A 16,058-nucleotide genomic window follows, 5' to 3' on the forward strand; every position below is an offset into this window, starting at 1 on the left:
AGGCTGCCCCGTCGACCCTGCAAGAAACACGTAGTAGCGCTTATCGCGTGCCGGAGCAGAGCCCGCAGCCATGTGCTCAGTCACTTTCTGTCACCAAAAAGCCTTTCCCAGAAGCGTGGCAGATGCGGATGGGACAGATGGAGCCCAGCCCCCGACACACACGCACACACATACTGTGCACTCCGGGGCTGCAGACACTAGTATTGGGGGATCAGGCAGGCTGGAGTGCAGGTTCAGCGGGTAGGAGGTCTGGGTTCCATCCCACGTCCTGCAGGACCCTCCCAGCACTGAGCAGAAGTGGCCCCAGAGCTTCGGATGCCTGTGGACCACCCTCCTGGCCCCGAGTCTGGAAATTCCCCTGAACAGCGAACTAAAAGGGGATTTCCCCGAGACTTGGCCTGGGGTTCCACTTGCCCAGTCCCCCAGCCACTTCTCCCCTGCTTGGCACGGCTGGGTAGGGGGCTCCGCGGCACGGAGGTGGTCCTGGGCACATCTCACCTTGTAGCACCATCAGGACCGGCTCTGGAGGCCGCCACCATCTGTGGCCCCTATCAGAAACGGCATCTTGGGGAGGGAGGGAGGAGAGATCCTGTTCTCTGCCCCCCAGCGTCGCATAGGGGCCTCCCCAGAACTGCCAGGAGCAAGCCCTGAGCTCAGAGCCAGAAGTAATCCCTGACCCTCTCAGGGTGTGGCCCGAAAGGAGAAAACCAAACAAACGTCTTCAAAAGTCATCTGGGCCAAAGGGACCCTGGTCCTAGCCCCACCGCCACCGGATGGTCCCAGGAGGCGAGCCTCCCCTGAGCCTCCCGGGTGTGTCTCGGCGTGGCCAGGGCAAAGAAGGGGCTTTTCCAGGACGCTCGACTCCGACCTTCCCCTCGCCACAGGGTCCCTTGGGTTCGCTCTGTTTTGGGGCCGGGGCGCTCTGTGCAATGCTGGGATGGAATCCCGAGTGGGTCTCGGCGGGGCCTGGGCCCGGGGCCCGAGCCGGGAAGACGGGGGCCGGCGCTTTGGCCTTGCACGTGGCGGCCCCCGCCTGGGGTCGGTCCCCTAGGCGCGCGGCGGGAGGAGTCCTGAGCAGCGCTCCCTCGAGTGCGGCTGGGTGTGGCCCAAAGCGGAACCGGGGCGAGAGGCGCCGGCCCGAGGGCGGTCGGCCGGGCTGAGTCCCCGGGAGACGGGGGGATGCTCCAGGCGCGGCTCCCGCGTGCGCTCCGACCCCTGGGGCCTCCCGCGCCGGTGCGCCGCGCCCCCTCCGCGGCTGGGCGTGCCGGGCCTGGGGGGTCGCGCCGCCTCCCGCGGCAGCCCCGAGCGGCGCGCCACGGAGCCGCCGGAGGACCAGGCGCGCCCGGAGCGCGCCCCCGCGAGCGCGCGTGCCCGCGGTGGGCGGAGCCGGCTCTCGGGGGGGCGTGCGCGGCCGTTGCCCCGCCCAACCGACTCCCAACGGCCGCCCCGCGGCGGGCGGCGGGGCGGGGCGCGCCGGCGAGGGCGCCTGCGCCGCGCCTGCGCAAAAGCGCCGAGCGGCGGGGCTCCGCGGCGCCCCGCCCCGCGGCGGCCTCGGCCCCGCCCCGTCTCCCAGGAGCCCCCGCGCGGCGCCGACGCTGCGTGCGGCGCGGCTTTCCCAGAGTGCTCCGCGCGGGGCCGCTCAGTGGAGTTTGCTTCTCGCGGCGGCGGCGGTGGCGGCGGTGGCTGCGCGGCGGCGGCGGCGGCGGCGGCGGCTCGGCGGCGCGTCCCGGTCGTGAGCGGCGGCGGCGTTGGCGGCGTTGCGGGCGCCCCGAGCCCCGGCCCCGCCCCTCCCGCCAGCCCGCGCGCCCCCGCGGCCCCGGCGCCGCGGGAACATGAGGCCCCGCGCCCCGCGGCCGGCGAGCGAGTGACCCGCGGCGCCCGCCCGGCCCGCCGCCCGGCCCGGCCCGCCCGGCGCCCGCCCGCCCGCCTCGGGCCCGCCTCGCCCAGGCAATGACAGCGGCTCCGGCGTCCCCGCAGCAGATGAGGGACCGGCTGCTGCAGGCCATCGACCCCCAGAGCAACGTAAGTGCCGCGGCCGCCGGCCCCGCGCCCAGCGCCCGTCCGGCCCGGCCCCGATCTCGGCCCCGATCCCGGCTCCGATCCCGATCCCGGCCGGGCACGACGCCCGCCGCACGCCCGCAGCCCCTCGCCGGGCAAGGGAAGCGAAGCGAAGCGAAGCGAAGCGAGCGGCCCCGACCCCACCCCACCCGACCCCTCGGCCGGCCCCCGTCCAGGCTGGGCCGCCCGCCGCGTGTGTCGCTCCCCTCCGGACCGGACCGGACCACGGCCGGGGCGTGCGGCAGGACGCGATCTGCGGCGTGTCAGCGCCAGCTCTGTGCAGGCCGCCCTGTGTGTCCACTCCTCTGTGCAGCCCACGTGTGACGGGACGTGTCCCCTGCCGGGTCCACGTGTGTCACGCCGGTTCGGTCCCGGAGGACGTGCGTGACGGGCCGTGCGGCACGGTGACCGTGTGTCTCAGCGCCTGCCCGGCGGCGGATGCGTGTGGCAGGCAGGACGTGTTGTAGCTACACGGATGTCAGCACCTACTCTGAAGACTGTGTGTGACAGGCATGTTGTACGGTGACAATGAGTGTATTAGCGCCTAGTCTGGAATGCGTGTGACTGGCCATGCGTGTGTTGACTGCATGTGTGTCAGCCCCTGCTCGGTGGAGAACATGCGTGACAGAACGTGTTGTGTGGTGACGCCTGCTTCGGTGAACATGTGTGACAGGCCGTGTTCTGAGGTGGCTACCTGCGTGTCAGAGTCTACTCTGGAGAACGATGTGATAGGCCGTGTTCTGTGGTGGCTGCGTGTGTGTTAGACAGGCCATATTCCGTGGAGGCTACGTGCGTGACAGTACTATGACCGTTGTAGGTGACAGCATGTGTTGAGTGGTGCGTACACGATAGACCCTGATCTGTGGCGTGTACATAAGTGCGCCCGTTCTGTGGCGACTACGTGACAGCGCCTGCTCTGTGGTGTAGATGTGATGGCTCCTGCTGAGTGGCCCGTGCGTGTGAGACAGCACGCAGTGTGCTTGGTGCTTTACCTGCTCCGGGGTGGGTCTGCTTGGGTGGGAGGCTTGGGCAGGCATGTACTGAGAGACAAGCCCAAGTCCCCTGTGCTGTTGGCCGGCGCGGGCCAGGCGGTCTCCGGCCCAGCACGGTGCTGCACTTTGGGGAGCTCCCTGACAAATATCTATGGGGCTTGTGCGAAAGAAACGGGGACAGCGGCAAGGAACTGGCACAAAACTGAACTCTTCAGAGTGGACGTTGGAGAAGGACCCTGGCGCACCCGCCCAATGGCTCGTGTGCGTGTGGGGCCACGACTGTGGTGACACAGGTGCTCTGTCCCCAGGGCACAGCACCCTGCCCATGGGGGTCTGAGTCAGCAGCTGCTGGGACGCCTTGTCCCCGAGCCCACCCCTGGCAGGGGACGCTCCCTCCCACAGGGACCGGCGCAGTGTTGTGTGGAAGGCGCGCAGTTCCTTGGCCGGGTGTGGATTCTGCAGGGGCAGCCGTGGCGAATGGTTGAGTGGGCAGCACCGCCCTTCCCCATGACGTGCTGTGCGTTGAGCTATGCCAGTGTTCCGACAAGGGCCCGGCCTATCTCCACAGTGAGAGTTGGGGCTCACCTTGAGCCTCATGGCCATGCTTCCACACTGTTCTGGGGGCTCGGGTAGTCAGGAGGCCCGGCTGGGTGCCTGGAGCAGCATTTCGGCATGGGCCACGGCAGCAGGAGCCAGTGATGGTGTCAGCGTGCCGAGCCTGTCCCGCAGAGCATGGCAGCAGGGAGATAGGATCCTCCACTCTGCCACGCTGCCCGCCTGGTCGTGGCGCAGAGCTGCACATAGCAGGTTCGCGACCTCGTGTGTACGTGATGTCACCTGACCAGCTGAGGCTCCAGGTGACTGCAGGCCACACCTGAGTGCCCACAGCCCTTTCTGGAAGATCTACCTGACATTCCCTGTGAGCTGCCCTCTCCCGCCATCTTCAGGGTCTGCCTGGGACTTGGGAGGTTGGTGGTGTCCACGTGTCTGCGTGCATGGAAGGCTCCTTGTGGGTCTCAGCCCAGATCATCTGAGGCCACCCTGATCCCATGGTGTGCTGCCCACCCGAGTTCTGTGCCCTGCGTGTCCCCATTCCCTTCCCAGGAGTCCACTGCTGGCCCGATGCTTGTGGGTGTGCTTGTGGTATCTCCCTTTGCTGCCCTGGTGGGGGACATGGGGCTGGACCTTAGGAGACAGGAGCTCAGTGTGGATCATCCCCACCGGGAGATGCCAGCTAGCCAGGCCCCAACCGGCTCGGGCTGGGATCCTGAGCAGACAGGGATGGCCGTCTCTGCAGTTGAGGTCATGGGGCAAGCGGGGACAGATGTCAGGGCTGGGGGCTGTGCTGGGCTGGCTCACGCCCTTGACCTTGGCCTTGGAGATTGGCTTTGCCCCAGTACTGCTGGCCTGACTGCAGTGTCCCCGAACGAGGTGATCTCAGGTGGAGGGTCTGCTTCCGGAGGAGGTGGGATGGGAATGGCGTGGTCATGGGCTTGAGGCTTCTCCAGCCTCCCCGAGGAGGGGGACGCCTTGTGTCCCCTCCCACCAAGCAGCCCCACCCCTTCCCTCACACCTTTCCACGCTGCAGAGGGGTGTCCCTGGGGGTTTCCGGTGGTCCTGTCCTAACGCAGCTCTGGACTCCCTCTGAGCACTGCCCGGGGACAGTTGGGGATGGGAAGTGCCCACGGGGTGGGGGCGGCCGGCCAGTGCAGCCAAGGCGGGGACTAAGGGTGCTCAGGGTCACGCTTGGCCACTTTGCCGGCGCCTTGCCTTGGCTGGGCGCAGGTGCAGGGGGCTGTGCTGGCGCCTCGTCTGCAGCAGCTCCTGCCTGCACTTCTTCCTCTACGCCGGTGAGTCTGCGAGTGAGGGAGGGAGAGAGCGAGCATCCACTGAGTTCTAGAGCTGCCCGTCTTTGGCCACCCAGTGCTGCTCTGGGGTGAGCGCGGAGGTGAGGAGCCTGCGTGGCCCGTCCAGAGCGGGGGGGCCGGTGTGGGAGGGCGGGAGGTGGAAGGACCCGAGTCAGGCTCCGCTCCGCTGGCCATGGCAGCCGGCCTGGGCAGGAAGGAGGTGGCCCTTCTGAGTCCCCTCCTGCGGCTTCCCCTGGATCAAGTCCTGGTGACCCAGTGACCCTGGCCCCAGCCCCCGGGCACGAGAGGGCCCAGCTCCCCACCTGGCCGGCCGCGTACAGCAGGGCCAGGTCGGCCCGAGGGCATCCTGCAGCCCCGGCAGGCCGGGCTTGGCCCCCGTGCTCAGCTCAGCGCAGCTCTGCTCTTGCTCTGCCCTGCCGAGCATCTGGCCGCCTGCGCTCTGGCTGGCTGGAGAGCGAGGTCTCTGCCCGGGGCCAGCTCCTCCCCTGCCCTGCCTGGCCCCGCCCTCCCCGCTCCTGCCCTGCCCATTGGGCGAGGGCTAGCCAATCAGGGGGCTGCGTCTCCCTGCTCAGCGATTGGCCGGCGCTGCCTTGGGAGCCAATCAGAGCCTGGGAAAGTTTGCGCCGCCGAGAACCGAGTGGAGTCTGGGGCGGAGGGCACGGGAGGGGCGGTGCTGTGGTCACAGCCTGCCGGATGTAGGGAGCCCGAGGAGCGGAGCGGTGCGGAGGGGTCAGCCCACCGGGCAGCTCTCGCCTGTGCTTGGGGGTGGTGAGGTTGCTTTTGTTTTGGGGCCACACCCAGCGGTGTTCAGGGGCTACTTCTGGACTTGCTGGCGGGGCCTCTGGGGTACTGGGGTTCGAACCCCGGCCTGCCGCGTGGGAGGCCGGGGCCCTCCGCACTGTCTTATTGATGCTGGTTCTGGATGGCCCTCATGAGCCGGGCACCATCCGAACCCAGACCCGTGGTCAAGCGTGGGGTCAGGCTCAGGGCTCTTGGCTGCGGGTTGCGGCCGCCGCCTCTCCTGCCTTGAGCTCCTAATGTGCAGTCGGGATCGAGTCTCCTGGCAGGCGTCTCCCTGGGCACGAGGATGAGTATTGTCCAGCTTATCTCGCCGGGTGGGGACGGACATGAGGCCGGACACCAGCCTGTGCCCGCCTGCCTACTCAGTGACGGGACAGGTGGAGGTACCCATCCTTTCTGAGCGGTGGCTGGGCTGGCTTGCTTGGTCTCCTGGGTGATAAGCCCCTGCCTGCTGCTTTGGCACAGGCTTCAGGGGCCCCTGTGACCCCAGACTGTACCAGAGTCATCCTGTCTCATCCTGCATGCTGGTGCCCCTGTGTGTCAGATGTCTAAAATGCTCCTGTGCCGGGCCTTCCTTGGCTGAGGGTCAGCCTAGTGCATGTAGCCCTGCGTGGCTGGTCTCGGAGTTGCCATCTTCTCTAGGGTTTCTCCTGGTTCCCACCTGCTCATCAACCCCCAAGAATCTGAATTGTATGGCCATATTGTGGGTGTTTGCTAGAGGCAGCAGAGGTTTCCTTTGTCATCATTTTCCTGTCCTTTGCTTTCAGGAGACCTGGAAACACCTGGGTTGGGGCAGGAAGTGGGCAGAACCCCTGGCTGAGCACTTGCTCTGGGACCCTCGAGGTCCTGCTGTGTGCTTAGTGCTGGGGCACGTGGAATGGGTTGTGGGATCTGCCCGGCTCACATATGGGCACTTTCGCAGGCCATCTTTTCCCGCCTGATTGAAGCTCACCTGTGGAGGTCTCGCCACAACTCTGGGGTTCCTTCCATGAGTCTGTTTGGCTGCCCCAATCAGCCTCCTGGGGCTGGGACCTGTTGGTAGAGGACACCTGTTAGGTTTCGGAACCTTTTGCAGGTCCTCGGGGTCGCCTTAGCCGCCAACCTCATATCCTTCCCAGGGCATGTGCATTTTCTGGAGTTTGGAGCTCTGGGCTAGCTTCCCATCTGCTGTCCCTGTCAGAGCGGGGTCTAATCACTACACCCTGGAGCTGTCTCTGAGCTCGTTCTGGGAAGCTTGGCCCACACTTGCACCGTCTGCACCCCAGTACTGCTGGCCTAATCAGTGCACTTCTTGTCCAGGGCCCCTCCACAGGAGGTTGTGACCACTGGGCTGGACAGCTCCAGGGTTTGGGGGTGGGTTCAGGGTGCAGTGACAGCCCCGAGAGGGGTGCCCCTAGACAGTCCTAGCACTACCTACATAGGCGTCCCAGTGCCCACAGACTGGCTCACACTACCTCTCACTGTGCTTGTGTGCCTTGCTCTGGGCTTCCCTGGGGGCTGTGGCACAGCTGGGCTCCATATAGGCCCAGGGAGGCGATGTGAGGGTACAGCTTCAGTTGACTGATTCCTGTGGCCCTGGAGAGCTGACAGACTATGCAGGGAGAATAGACTGTGTGCGGGGAGGATAACGTGTCCCAGGACCCTTTAACCCCGCAGCGCCTCACGTAGCCTTACTCTTGTCTTATAGATCCGGAACATGGTGGCGGTGCTGGACGTCATCTCCTGCCTGGAGAGGTTCCCCATCACCAAAGAGGCGCTGGAGGTGGGTCTCCCACTGCTGCTGCGGGGCTGTGTGTGTGCGGGCTCGACGTGTGTGTTCAGATCGTGTGTGCACGCGCGTGTGTGGGTTGAGCGTGTGCGTGTGCCTGTGGCTAAGCGCGCATGGACTCTCTGCTACAGGAGACGCGGCTGGGCAAGCTCATCAACGATGTGCGCAAAAAGACCCAGAATGAGGAGCTGGCACGCAGGGCCAAGAAGCTGCTGCGGAGCTGGCAGAAGCTCATCGAGCCAGCACACCAGGCGGAGGTGGCTATGCGGGGTCTGGCTGGCACCCCAGGCTCAGCCAACGGGGGTGCGCACAACTGCCGGCCTGACGCAGGAGCTGCCAGCGCGCCCAAGAGCCTGCATGACCTGAGGGGCCGCAACGACATCCAGAGGTTGCCAGGACCACGGCCGGACAAGCTGGCCAGCCGTAAGCGCCGTGGGGATCAGCGTGACCTTGGGCCCCCTGGCGCTCCCCCCAAGGTCTCCAAAGCCAGCCATGAATCCCTGGTCCCCAATTCCTCCCCCCTCCCCACCAATGGCATCGGTGGCAGCCCAGAGAGCTGCCCTGGGCCCCTGGACGGCGGTCGCTTGGAAGCGGGCGAGGGCGAGCCACTGGGGGCCAGGGTCCCAGTCAACGCTGTGCGGCCCCACACCAGCTCTCCCGGCCTGGGCCAGCCCCTGGCGCCCTGCTTGCAGACCAAGACCGCTCTGCAGCTGGACCGAACCGACTTGCCCCCGGGGCTGCCCCACCCCAAGGGGCCACCTCGCTGCTCCTTCAGCCCCCGGAACTCAAGGCACGAGGGCTTGGCGCGGCAGCGGAGCCCCTACACGCCCAGGGGCCGCCTGCCCAGCCCTGTGCTGCGGCTGCAGGCTCCTGAGGTAGCCGCGCGGGTGCCCTCTCCGCTGCCACTGGCCCAGCCGTCCACACCCCCTGTGCGGCGGCTCGAGCTGCTGCCCAGCACTGAGAGCCCGGTGCGCTGCCTGGAGCATTCTGAGGGCCACCCGCGGCTGCTCCCCGCGGCTGAGCCCCTGCTTCCCCGGGCCGGCTTCTCCCCGGACTCTTCTAAGGCGGACAGTGACGCAGCCTCCTCCTGTGGCGGCGGCGGGGGCACGGACAGCAAGAAGAAGAAGCGCTACCGGCCACGCGACTACACCGTGAACTTGGATGGGCAGGGGGCTGAGGCGGGTGTGAAGCCCGTGCGGTTAAAAGAGCGGAAGCTCACCTTTGACCCCATGACGAGACAGATCAGGCCTTTGGCCCAGAAAGAGCAGGCGCGGGCCGACAGCCCGGTGTCCCCCGAGCCGCCTCGCACAGAGCTGGCCGGGCCTGAGGCCAAGGGCAGCGTGCAGAGCCCCTTTGAGCAGACGAACTGGAAGGAGCTGTCGCGGAACGAGATGATCCAGTCGTACCTGAGCCGGCAGAGCAGCTTGCTGTCCTCATCGGGCGCGCAGACCCCAGGCGCCCACCACTTCATGGCCGAGTACCTGCGGCAGGAGGAGAGTGCCCGGCGCCACGCACACCAGCCACACGTGCTGGAGCCCGAGCCCGGCCTGCCTGCCCACCTCCCGGGGCTGACGCGGGATGTGACGCCGGACGACGTGGAGCGGCTGCAGGGCCACCCGTGGCCTGGCGTGAACGGGTGTCGGGACACACAGGGTAACTGGTACGACTGGACACAGTGCATCGCCCTCGACCCGCACGGGGATGAGGGCCGCCTCAACATCCTGCCTTATGTCTGCCTGGACTGACAGACGGCGGCCCGGCCCCCCCGCGCTCCACCCTCAGACTTCTCCTTCTTTTGTGAAATGCTGCTACCAGTTTGCTAACGCGACGGCAAAGGAAGGCCACCCCACCCCTGTGGCGGGAAGGCAGGCCGGGAGCTCAAAGCTCCACAGCAGACCAGCTGGGAAGAATAAGAATGTCCGTGCTCACATAGGCGAGGACGTGGTGCGGAGCCTCCAGCACCTGCAGGCCCAGCTGCAGACAGGCCCAGAAAGGCTGTGGGAGGCCATGGTGGGCACAGCCGCTGTCCCCCCTAAGGCCGGAGGCCAGACCCACACTCCACAGCACCCACACATTTGCTCTCTGTCTCTGTTGTCTTTCTCTGTTTCTCTGTGTCTCTCTTTCTCGGTTCAGTTCCGTCCGTGTCCAAAGCTCCGCTGTGAAGACGGACATCTCCTAGTTCATTTGGTTTCCCCTCGGTTCAACCCCACAGGCCAAATAACTCCCCTACCTGCCCTTCCCGCGCCCCCTTCTAGAAAAGCCATCTTTCTAGATTCCCCTCCCCACCACAACAGCAAAGTGGGTGCTACTGGTGTGTGGGCTTCTGTGGGCGAGCCCGTTTGCGCTGGAACACTCATAACCATTCCTTTAGATTTGTTTGCCTTATGGTTCTGTCATAAATGCGATTTGCAAAAACAAGGAGCCTTAGTGAATGTACAGTACCTAGACTTCTGTGTTCTCTGGCGCGCAGAAGAAGCAACTTTGCTATTTGGTCCAGTAAGTGGACATCTTGTGATATAAATGTGGAAATAAAAAACCATTTGCACAAGCCAGTCTGAATGCATTTCTCATTGGGTCCTTTACAGCAAGAGTGCCCTATATTTAGGGACTCCCCCAAGTCTCCCCCCAAAAGCTCTGGGGAATTTATTTTTTCTCTTTTTGAATTTCTTTCTGGATTATGGGCCACGCCCGGTGGGCTCGGGGAGGTTACTCCTGGCTCTGCCAGGCTTAGGAATCCAGGCCGCAGGCTCGGGGACCCTATGGGGTGCCGGAGATCGAACTCAAGTCAGCAGCGCGCAAGGCCAGCGGCGCCCTACCCGCTGTGCTATCGCTCCGGCCCCGGGCTCTGCTCTGGGGATTTTTGAGGGAGGGGGTCTCCAGGGTCGCCCTAATGCCAGCCAGCACACCCCACCGGAGTCCCGAGAATCTTCCCAGGCCCGGAAGGAAGCGGACACTCTGCCTTTCCGGTGCCACCCTGGCAGGGTCGTCTCCATGCCCGCTGTGCCCCGTGGCACCCTGAGGGCCCCGAGTCGCAGGTGGCCCCCGGTCCCCGGGCCGGTCGGCGCGGCGGCGGCATGAGCCGAGCGAGGCCGAATCTGCCCAGGCCAGGGTTGCCGCCTGTCTGTCAACCCGCCCAAGAAGCGGCCGAGTGACCGCGGGGAAGGAAACGCCCGCTGGTCCTCCGAGCCGCCCAGGCCAGCCGGTCCCTTCGGGGCCACCTCCCGCCGCCCAGCGCCCGGCCCGGCCGCGGGCCCGCCTCCTTCCGCTTCCGCTTCCTGCGCTCCCAGCCCGCTGCGCTCGCGTCCGGGGCCGCCTGTGCGTCCGCGGCGCGCGGCGATGATGCGCCGGCGATGGCGGCGCGGGCGGCCAATGGGGAGCGGCGGCGGCCGGGCGCGCTCCGCCCCGGCCCCGGCGTGGGGCGGGCGGGCGGGGAGGCCGCGGGCGAAGGCCGGGCGGGCGGGTCGCGGCGCAGCCGGCGGCGGGCGGGCGGGCGGGATGGCGGCGGCGGCGGCGGCGGGCGCGGGCGCGGCGGGCGCGGGCGGCGGCGCGCGGGAGGGCGCGCGGGTGGCGGCGCTGTGCCTGCTGTGGTACGCGCTGAGCGCGGGCGGCAACGTGGTCAACAAGGTGATCCTGAGCGCCTTCCCGTTCCCCGTCACCGTGTCGCTGTGCCACATCCTGGCGCTGTGCGCGGGGCTCCCGCCGCTGCTGCGCGCCTGGCGCGTGCCCCCCGCGCCGCCCGTGTCCGGCCCCGCGCCCGGCGGCGCGCACCCGGCGCCCGGCCCGCTGCTGCCGCGGCGCTTCTACCCGCGCTACGTGCTGCCGCTGGCCTTCGGCAAGTACTTCGCGTCGGTGTCCGCGCACGTCAGCATCTGGAAGGTGCCCGTGTCCTACGCGCACACCGGTGGGTGTCCGGGCGGCGGGCGGGGCGCGGGAGCCGGGGCGCGGGAGCCGGGCGCCGCGGCTGAGCCCCGCTTGTCTCCGCAGTCAAGGCCACCATGCCCATCTGGGTGGTCCTGCTGTCGCGGCTCATCATGAAGGAGAAGCAGAGCACCAAGGTAAGGGCGGGGAGCAGGTGTCGCCCCCCCCAGCTGCTGACGTGGCCAGGGTTGCGCGGGGCTGGGCTGCGCTGGAGGGAATGCCCTCCGGGTGCGCTCGCTTCTGTTCCTGTGGGCTGGGAGGGGGCGGGTTCGGGGCCTTAGTTCCGGGTCCGTCCCTCCACCTTCCCCACGCTCGGGCTGCTGAGGGAGCGACCCGCATACTGTACATCTAGGCATCCCTCCCTGGCTCGGAGCAAGGCCCATAGGGGTCGGCAGGGTCTCTCCCACCCCTCCCCTGCCCCACAGTATGCGTCCTGGAGGTCCCAGGGCCACCCCGTGATGCACACTGTCATCGGGAGCTGAGGTCATTGGCTCACCAGGTGTCTCTTTGTCCTGGACGTTGTTCCTCCGCCGGCGTGGAGACTGGGCGCGTCTCCCTGAGTCACACACAACCCGCTCTGTGGAACATGGGGCACAGGTGGACCAGGTGCCGGAAGGCGCAGTCCGCCGGGAGGGACAGTACAGCGGCTCCGTCTTGCGCTCCCCGTCCAGGAGGGGGCTGAGTCCCAGGAAATCAGGTCCCCTTGGGAAGGTGCTGGGGTACCTCGACGTCCATGATAGTTGAGTCTCAGCTCAGCCCTGGGTTTCAGGGTCTTGGCATCTCGTGGTGGGAGTGCAGAGGACCCTCAGCCCCACCCCCTGCCCCCCACAGGTGTACCTGTCGCTCATCCCCATCATCAGCGGCGTCCTGCTGGCTACTGTCACCGAGCTGTCCTTTGACATGTGGGGCCTCCTCAGCGCTCTGGCGGCCACACTCTGCTTCTCTCTGCAGAACATCTTCTCCAAGAAGGTGCTGATTGATGCAGGGCCTCCCTGTGGATAGGGTGGGGTTAGGACATAGGACTCTGGTTCTCTCTGGGCTGAGCCTAGAGTTTTCTGCATGGGGAGCCCCTACGGGAGGCACTGACTGGGCCATTCCCCAGGTGCTGCGGGACTCCAGGATCCACCATCTGCGGCTTCTCAACATCCTGGGCTGCCATGCCGTGTTCTTCATGGTGCCCACGTGGGTCCTGGTGGACCTGTCGACCTTCCTGGTCAGCAGCGACCTGGTGAGCTGGGCGCAGACGCAGGCTTGGCTCGGAGACTGGCTGGGCTGGTCCCTGGGCCTGTCACCTCCTGTTCCTCCCCTCATGGTCCTGTGCTATTTTCTTGACTTTTCCGGGATGCTCCTTGGTTGCCCCATCCTGTCCCTCGCATGGTGGGCCACTCAGACTCAGGCCCAGGCTAAGCTGCTACTTCTGACCTGGATGCCTGTAGTGCCAGGTCCTTCGTTCCGGCCCTGCCCTGCCCAGACCATCTGAGGGGGACCTCTTTTTGAGAATATGCTCATGTGCCCATAGGCACTCAAGTACACGTGCCTTCAAACTCGTACTCCTGTGCATGTCCACATGCACAGACACCCCCCTACATGCTCACAGTGGGGTACAAGTGGTTCAGACTCGTGTCCACTGCACCCTGCTCTGGGTGCTATCCACCCAGACCCCACAGGGCTGCCCTCACAGTGGTGCCCCTGCCCAGCTCTGGGGCCACCTATGTGGACCTGCCCTCCTTGGCCTCAGTCCCTACTCCATGGCTTCCTGTGAGTAGAGGCTGGGCTTCATTTATTTATCACACTGTTGACTGCAGCTGCTCATGGGCAGGCCTATGCCCCCCACACACACCCATACAGACAGATGCCGTTTTGGGGTTCAAAGCTCAGCCAAGATGGTAGCCTGATGGGGAGGGAGGTGGGCAAGGCCATATCCTCAGCCCGAGTGTGCGCTATGCCACAGACCTCGGTGGCCCAGTGGCCCTGGACGCTCCTGCTGTTGGCCATCAGCGGCTTCTGCAACTTCGCCCAGAACGTCATCGCCTTCAGCATCCTCAACCTCATCAGCCCCCTCAGCTACTCGGTGGCCAACGCCACCAAGAGAATCATGGTCATCACCGTGTCCCTCATCATGCTGCGGAACCCGGTCACCAGCACCAACGTCCTTGGCATGATGACGGCCATCCTCGGGGTCTTCCTGTACAACAAGGTGAGACCCCCCCAGCCTGCCTGACCCGAGCTCCAGGTCCTGGCGAAACCCACTGTCCCTGTCTGGTCCAGGAAGGGGAGTGGGGTCTGTACCTGGGAGGGCGCTGCAGGGCAGGGGGCAAGTTCTGAAAAGGTCTTCCGGGAGTATGTGGGAAGACTCGGGGGCATGTCCCAGGGTGATGTGCCTTAGGGGCTTTTCTAGAACACATCTGGGAAGGGCCTTTTTAGGCGTATCTCTGAAGGTGTGACCTGGATGGGCCTCAGGGGGCATGACCAGAGGAACCCTCACTCTCGCTGCTTCATCTTCCAGACCAAGTACGATGCCCACCAGCAGGCTCGGAAGAACGTGCTCCCAGTCACAACGGGAGATCTGAGCAGCAAAGAGCACCTCCTCAATCCCCTAGAGAAGCCTCGCAACGGCGTGGGCATGCTCTTCCCACAGCATGGCCGGCAGAGCTACACGCACCCCTACAGCTCGGACCGCTACGACGTGTAGTCCTCCCCTCTTTGTGCCCCTGGACACTGTGTGGCCCTTGCGGACAGGACAGCAGAGGGGCTGCTGGCCCGCCCTCCCAAACTGGTGCTGCAGGGACACTCACCCCGTGCCCGTTGGTGGTGGCCAGTCCTCCTTCCCTCAGGAATCATGGTCAGTGTTCCCAACGCTACTTCCCTAATCTGACTCTCCTCTCATCCCCCCTGGGGGGGGCTCAGGTCTCCCCTGGCTCCCAGACAGGGCAGAGCTAGGAGCTCTGGCCTTTCTCAGGGGGCGTTTTGTGGCGTGTGTTTGTGTGTACGCGTGAGCTCACGACCCCAGGCACCTTTTATTTGGAACCATTTGAACTGTCTTGAGCAGGCCCCTGAGCCTGTGGGTACCTTGGAGGTCTATAGTGAGGCCCCTGGGGTTGGGCCCTCTGGTCAGAGCGGGGACCAGGCTCTCTGGACGGCCCACAGCTCTGCTTCCACAGTAGGGTAGCACCCCTGGGCCCCACGGTTTCCGCAGTGTCTGGTCCTGGCCCTGAGGGCTGACCCTTTGCTGCTGACTGGGACAGCCCCAGGGAACGAATCTGCTGGAGTCTCCCTTGAATTTGCAGTGGACTTGGGGTACACCTGCTTGGTAGGGTCCCTGTCCCCTCCTGTGAGACAGGCTTTGCACACTGCCTTGGACACGTGGCCACAGCAAGGTCCCAACAAGATGCCAGGACCGGTTTGCAGGCCCCTGGTGGAGTGGCACGAGGGCTAAGGTAATGCAGGTGTATGCCTCAGCCCCAGCCCCAAGCCAAGAGACAAAGTCCTGTTGGCAGGAGCCCCAGCTGGGCAAAACACAGAGGGCTTTCCTGGACGCTGGGGCCTACCTAGAAGAACCCGCTGAGGCTGATGCTCCAGATTGTGAATCTGCAGTTCTGAGAGCCTTGGGCAGAAAATGTGAACTCTGGGGACATACAATAAACCAGCTGTCAGCGACCGGGCAGTGACTTGGCTTCTTGAGTCAGGATAGTGGAAAGCAAGGGACACAGTCTCAGCCATTGTGGGGTACCAGCGGCAGAGCCTCATACTGGGATGGGTGGCCTCCCCCCGCCCCCCAACTCCGTCATGTCCTGCACTGAACAAAGTCTGCAGATATGCAGCCACCCTCCATCATGCCCTCCTGGGGCAGCTCCCACATGAGGGGTGCAACAGAATAGGGAGCCACATGTCTGAGGGGGTCTCTGGAATGTGACCTGAATTCAGCCTTTTCACCCCCGGGTGGGGCTGGTGTCGTCCCCCCCCCCTGCGCTCACTTCAGTCACCTGCATTTTCAGAACCTTTTATTCACACCTCGGATCTACAAAGCACCGTGCAGTGCTCGTATAGGGCCCAAGTGCTACACAATTCAGTCACCCAAAAAGCGCGGCCCTTGTTGGGCGCACAAGGCGGTCCACTTCTCGGTGGGGGCCCTGCAGTGTCTTGTCTCAAGGGGCTGCCTTTACCAACGCAGTCTGGCTTCCAGGACCGGGAGGGACCCCTTTTCAGCCGAGGCCGCAGGACCTGACTCTAGGGGGGCCCTGCAGGGAACCGGTCGGTTCAAGGTTCTGCTCGGAAAAGGAGAGGGAGAGTACAGGCATTGCCCGGTTCCAGCCGCAGCTGGGGGCCCTCCGGGGATATCATTTTTTCTGGGGAGGGCACACCCCATGATACCCAGAGGTTATTAGTGGCAGTGCTGGGGGGGGCATAAAGGATGCCGGAGATCGAACCTGAGCCCCCTTGTAAAGCTAGCGCCCTCCCCGCTGTGCTCGGGATCCCCAAAGCTGCTTTACAGGTCAGCAACAGAGACTTAACTTGGGGACCCTCCCCAGTCCCCGTAAAAAATATTCCACTCTCTGGGGCTGGAAAGATAGCACGGCGGTAGGGCGTCTGCCTTGCATGCAGGAAGTCGGTGGTTCGAATCCCGGCATCCCGTATGGTCCCCTGTGCTTGCCA

The 16,058-nt window shown here is 65.4% G+C and overlaps 2 protein-coding genes across 2 annotated transcripts; both read left to right on the forward strand.

The window, feature by feature from the left end:
- Positions 1 to 1,928: 1,928 nt before the first annotated feature.
- On the forward strand, positions 1,929 to 10,039 carry MED26 (mediator complex subunit 26). Its single transcript, XM_049787704.1, has 3 exons — positions 1,929 to 2,022; positions 7,407 to 7,481; positions 7,619 to 10,039. Exons 1-3 carry the CDS (start codon positions 1,951 to 1,953, stop codon positions 9,230 to 9,232), a joined length of 1,761 nt encoding a protein of 586 aa, XP_049643661.1. The 5' UTR covers positions 1,929 to 1,950; the 3' UTR covers positions 9,233 to 10,039.
- A 943-nt stretch (positions 10,040 to 10,982) lies between these two features.
- SLC35E1 (solute carrier family 35 member E1) lies at positions 10,983 to 15,078 on the forward strand. The gene is made up of 6 exons (XM_049787713.1): positions 10,983 to 11,388; positions 11,472 to 11,542; positions 12,237 to 12,374; positions 12,508 to 12,633; positions 13,357 to 13,602; positions 13,912 to 15,078. The coding sequence occupies exons 1-6, from the start codon at positions 10,983 to 10,985 to the stop codon at positions 14,095 to 14,097; spliced, it is 1,173 nt and encodes a 390-aa protein (XP_049643670.1). The 3' UTR covers positions 14,098 to 15,078.
- The last annotated feature ends 980 nt before the right edge of the window (positions 15,079 to 16,058 follow it).

This window comes from Suncus etruscus, chromosome 15 (assembly GCF_024139225.1).
Source record: "Suncus etruscus isolate mSunEtr1 chromosome 15, mSunEtr1.pri.cur, whole genome shotgun sequence".
In the NCBI taxonomy this organism is placed as follows: Eukaryota; Metazoa; Chordata; class Mammalia; order Eulipotyphla; family Soricidae; genus Suncus; species Suncus etruscus.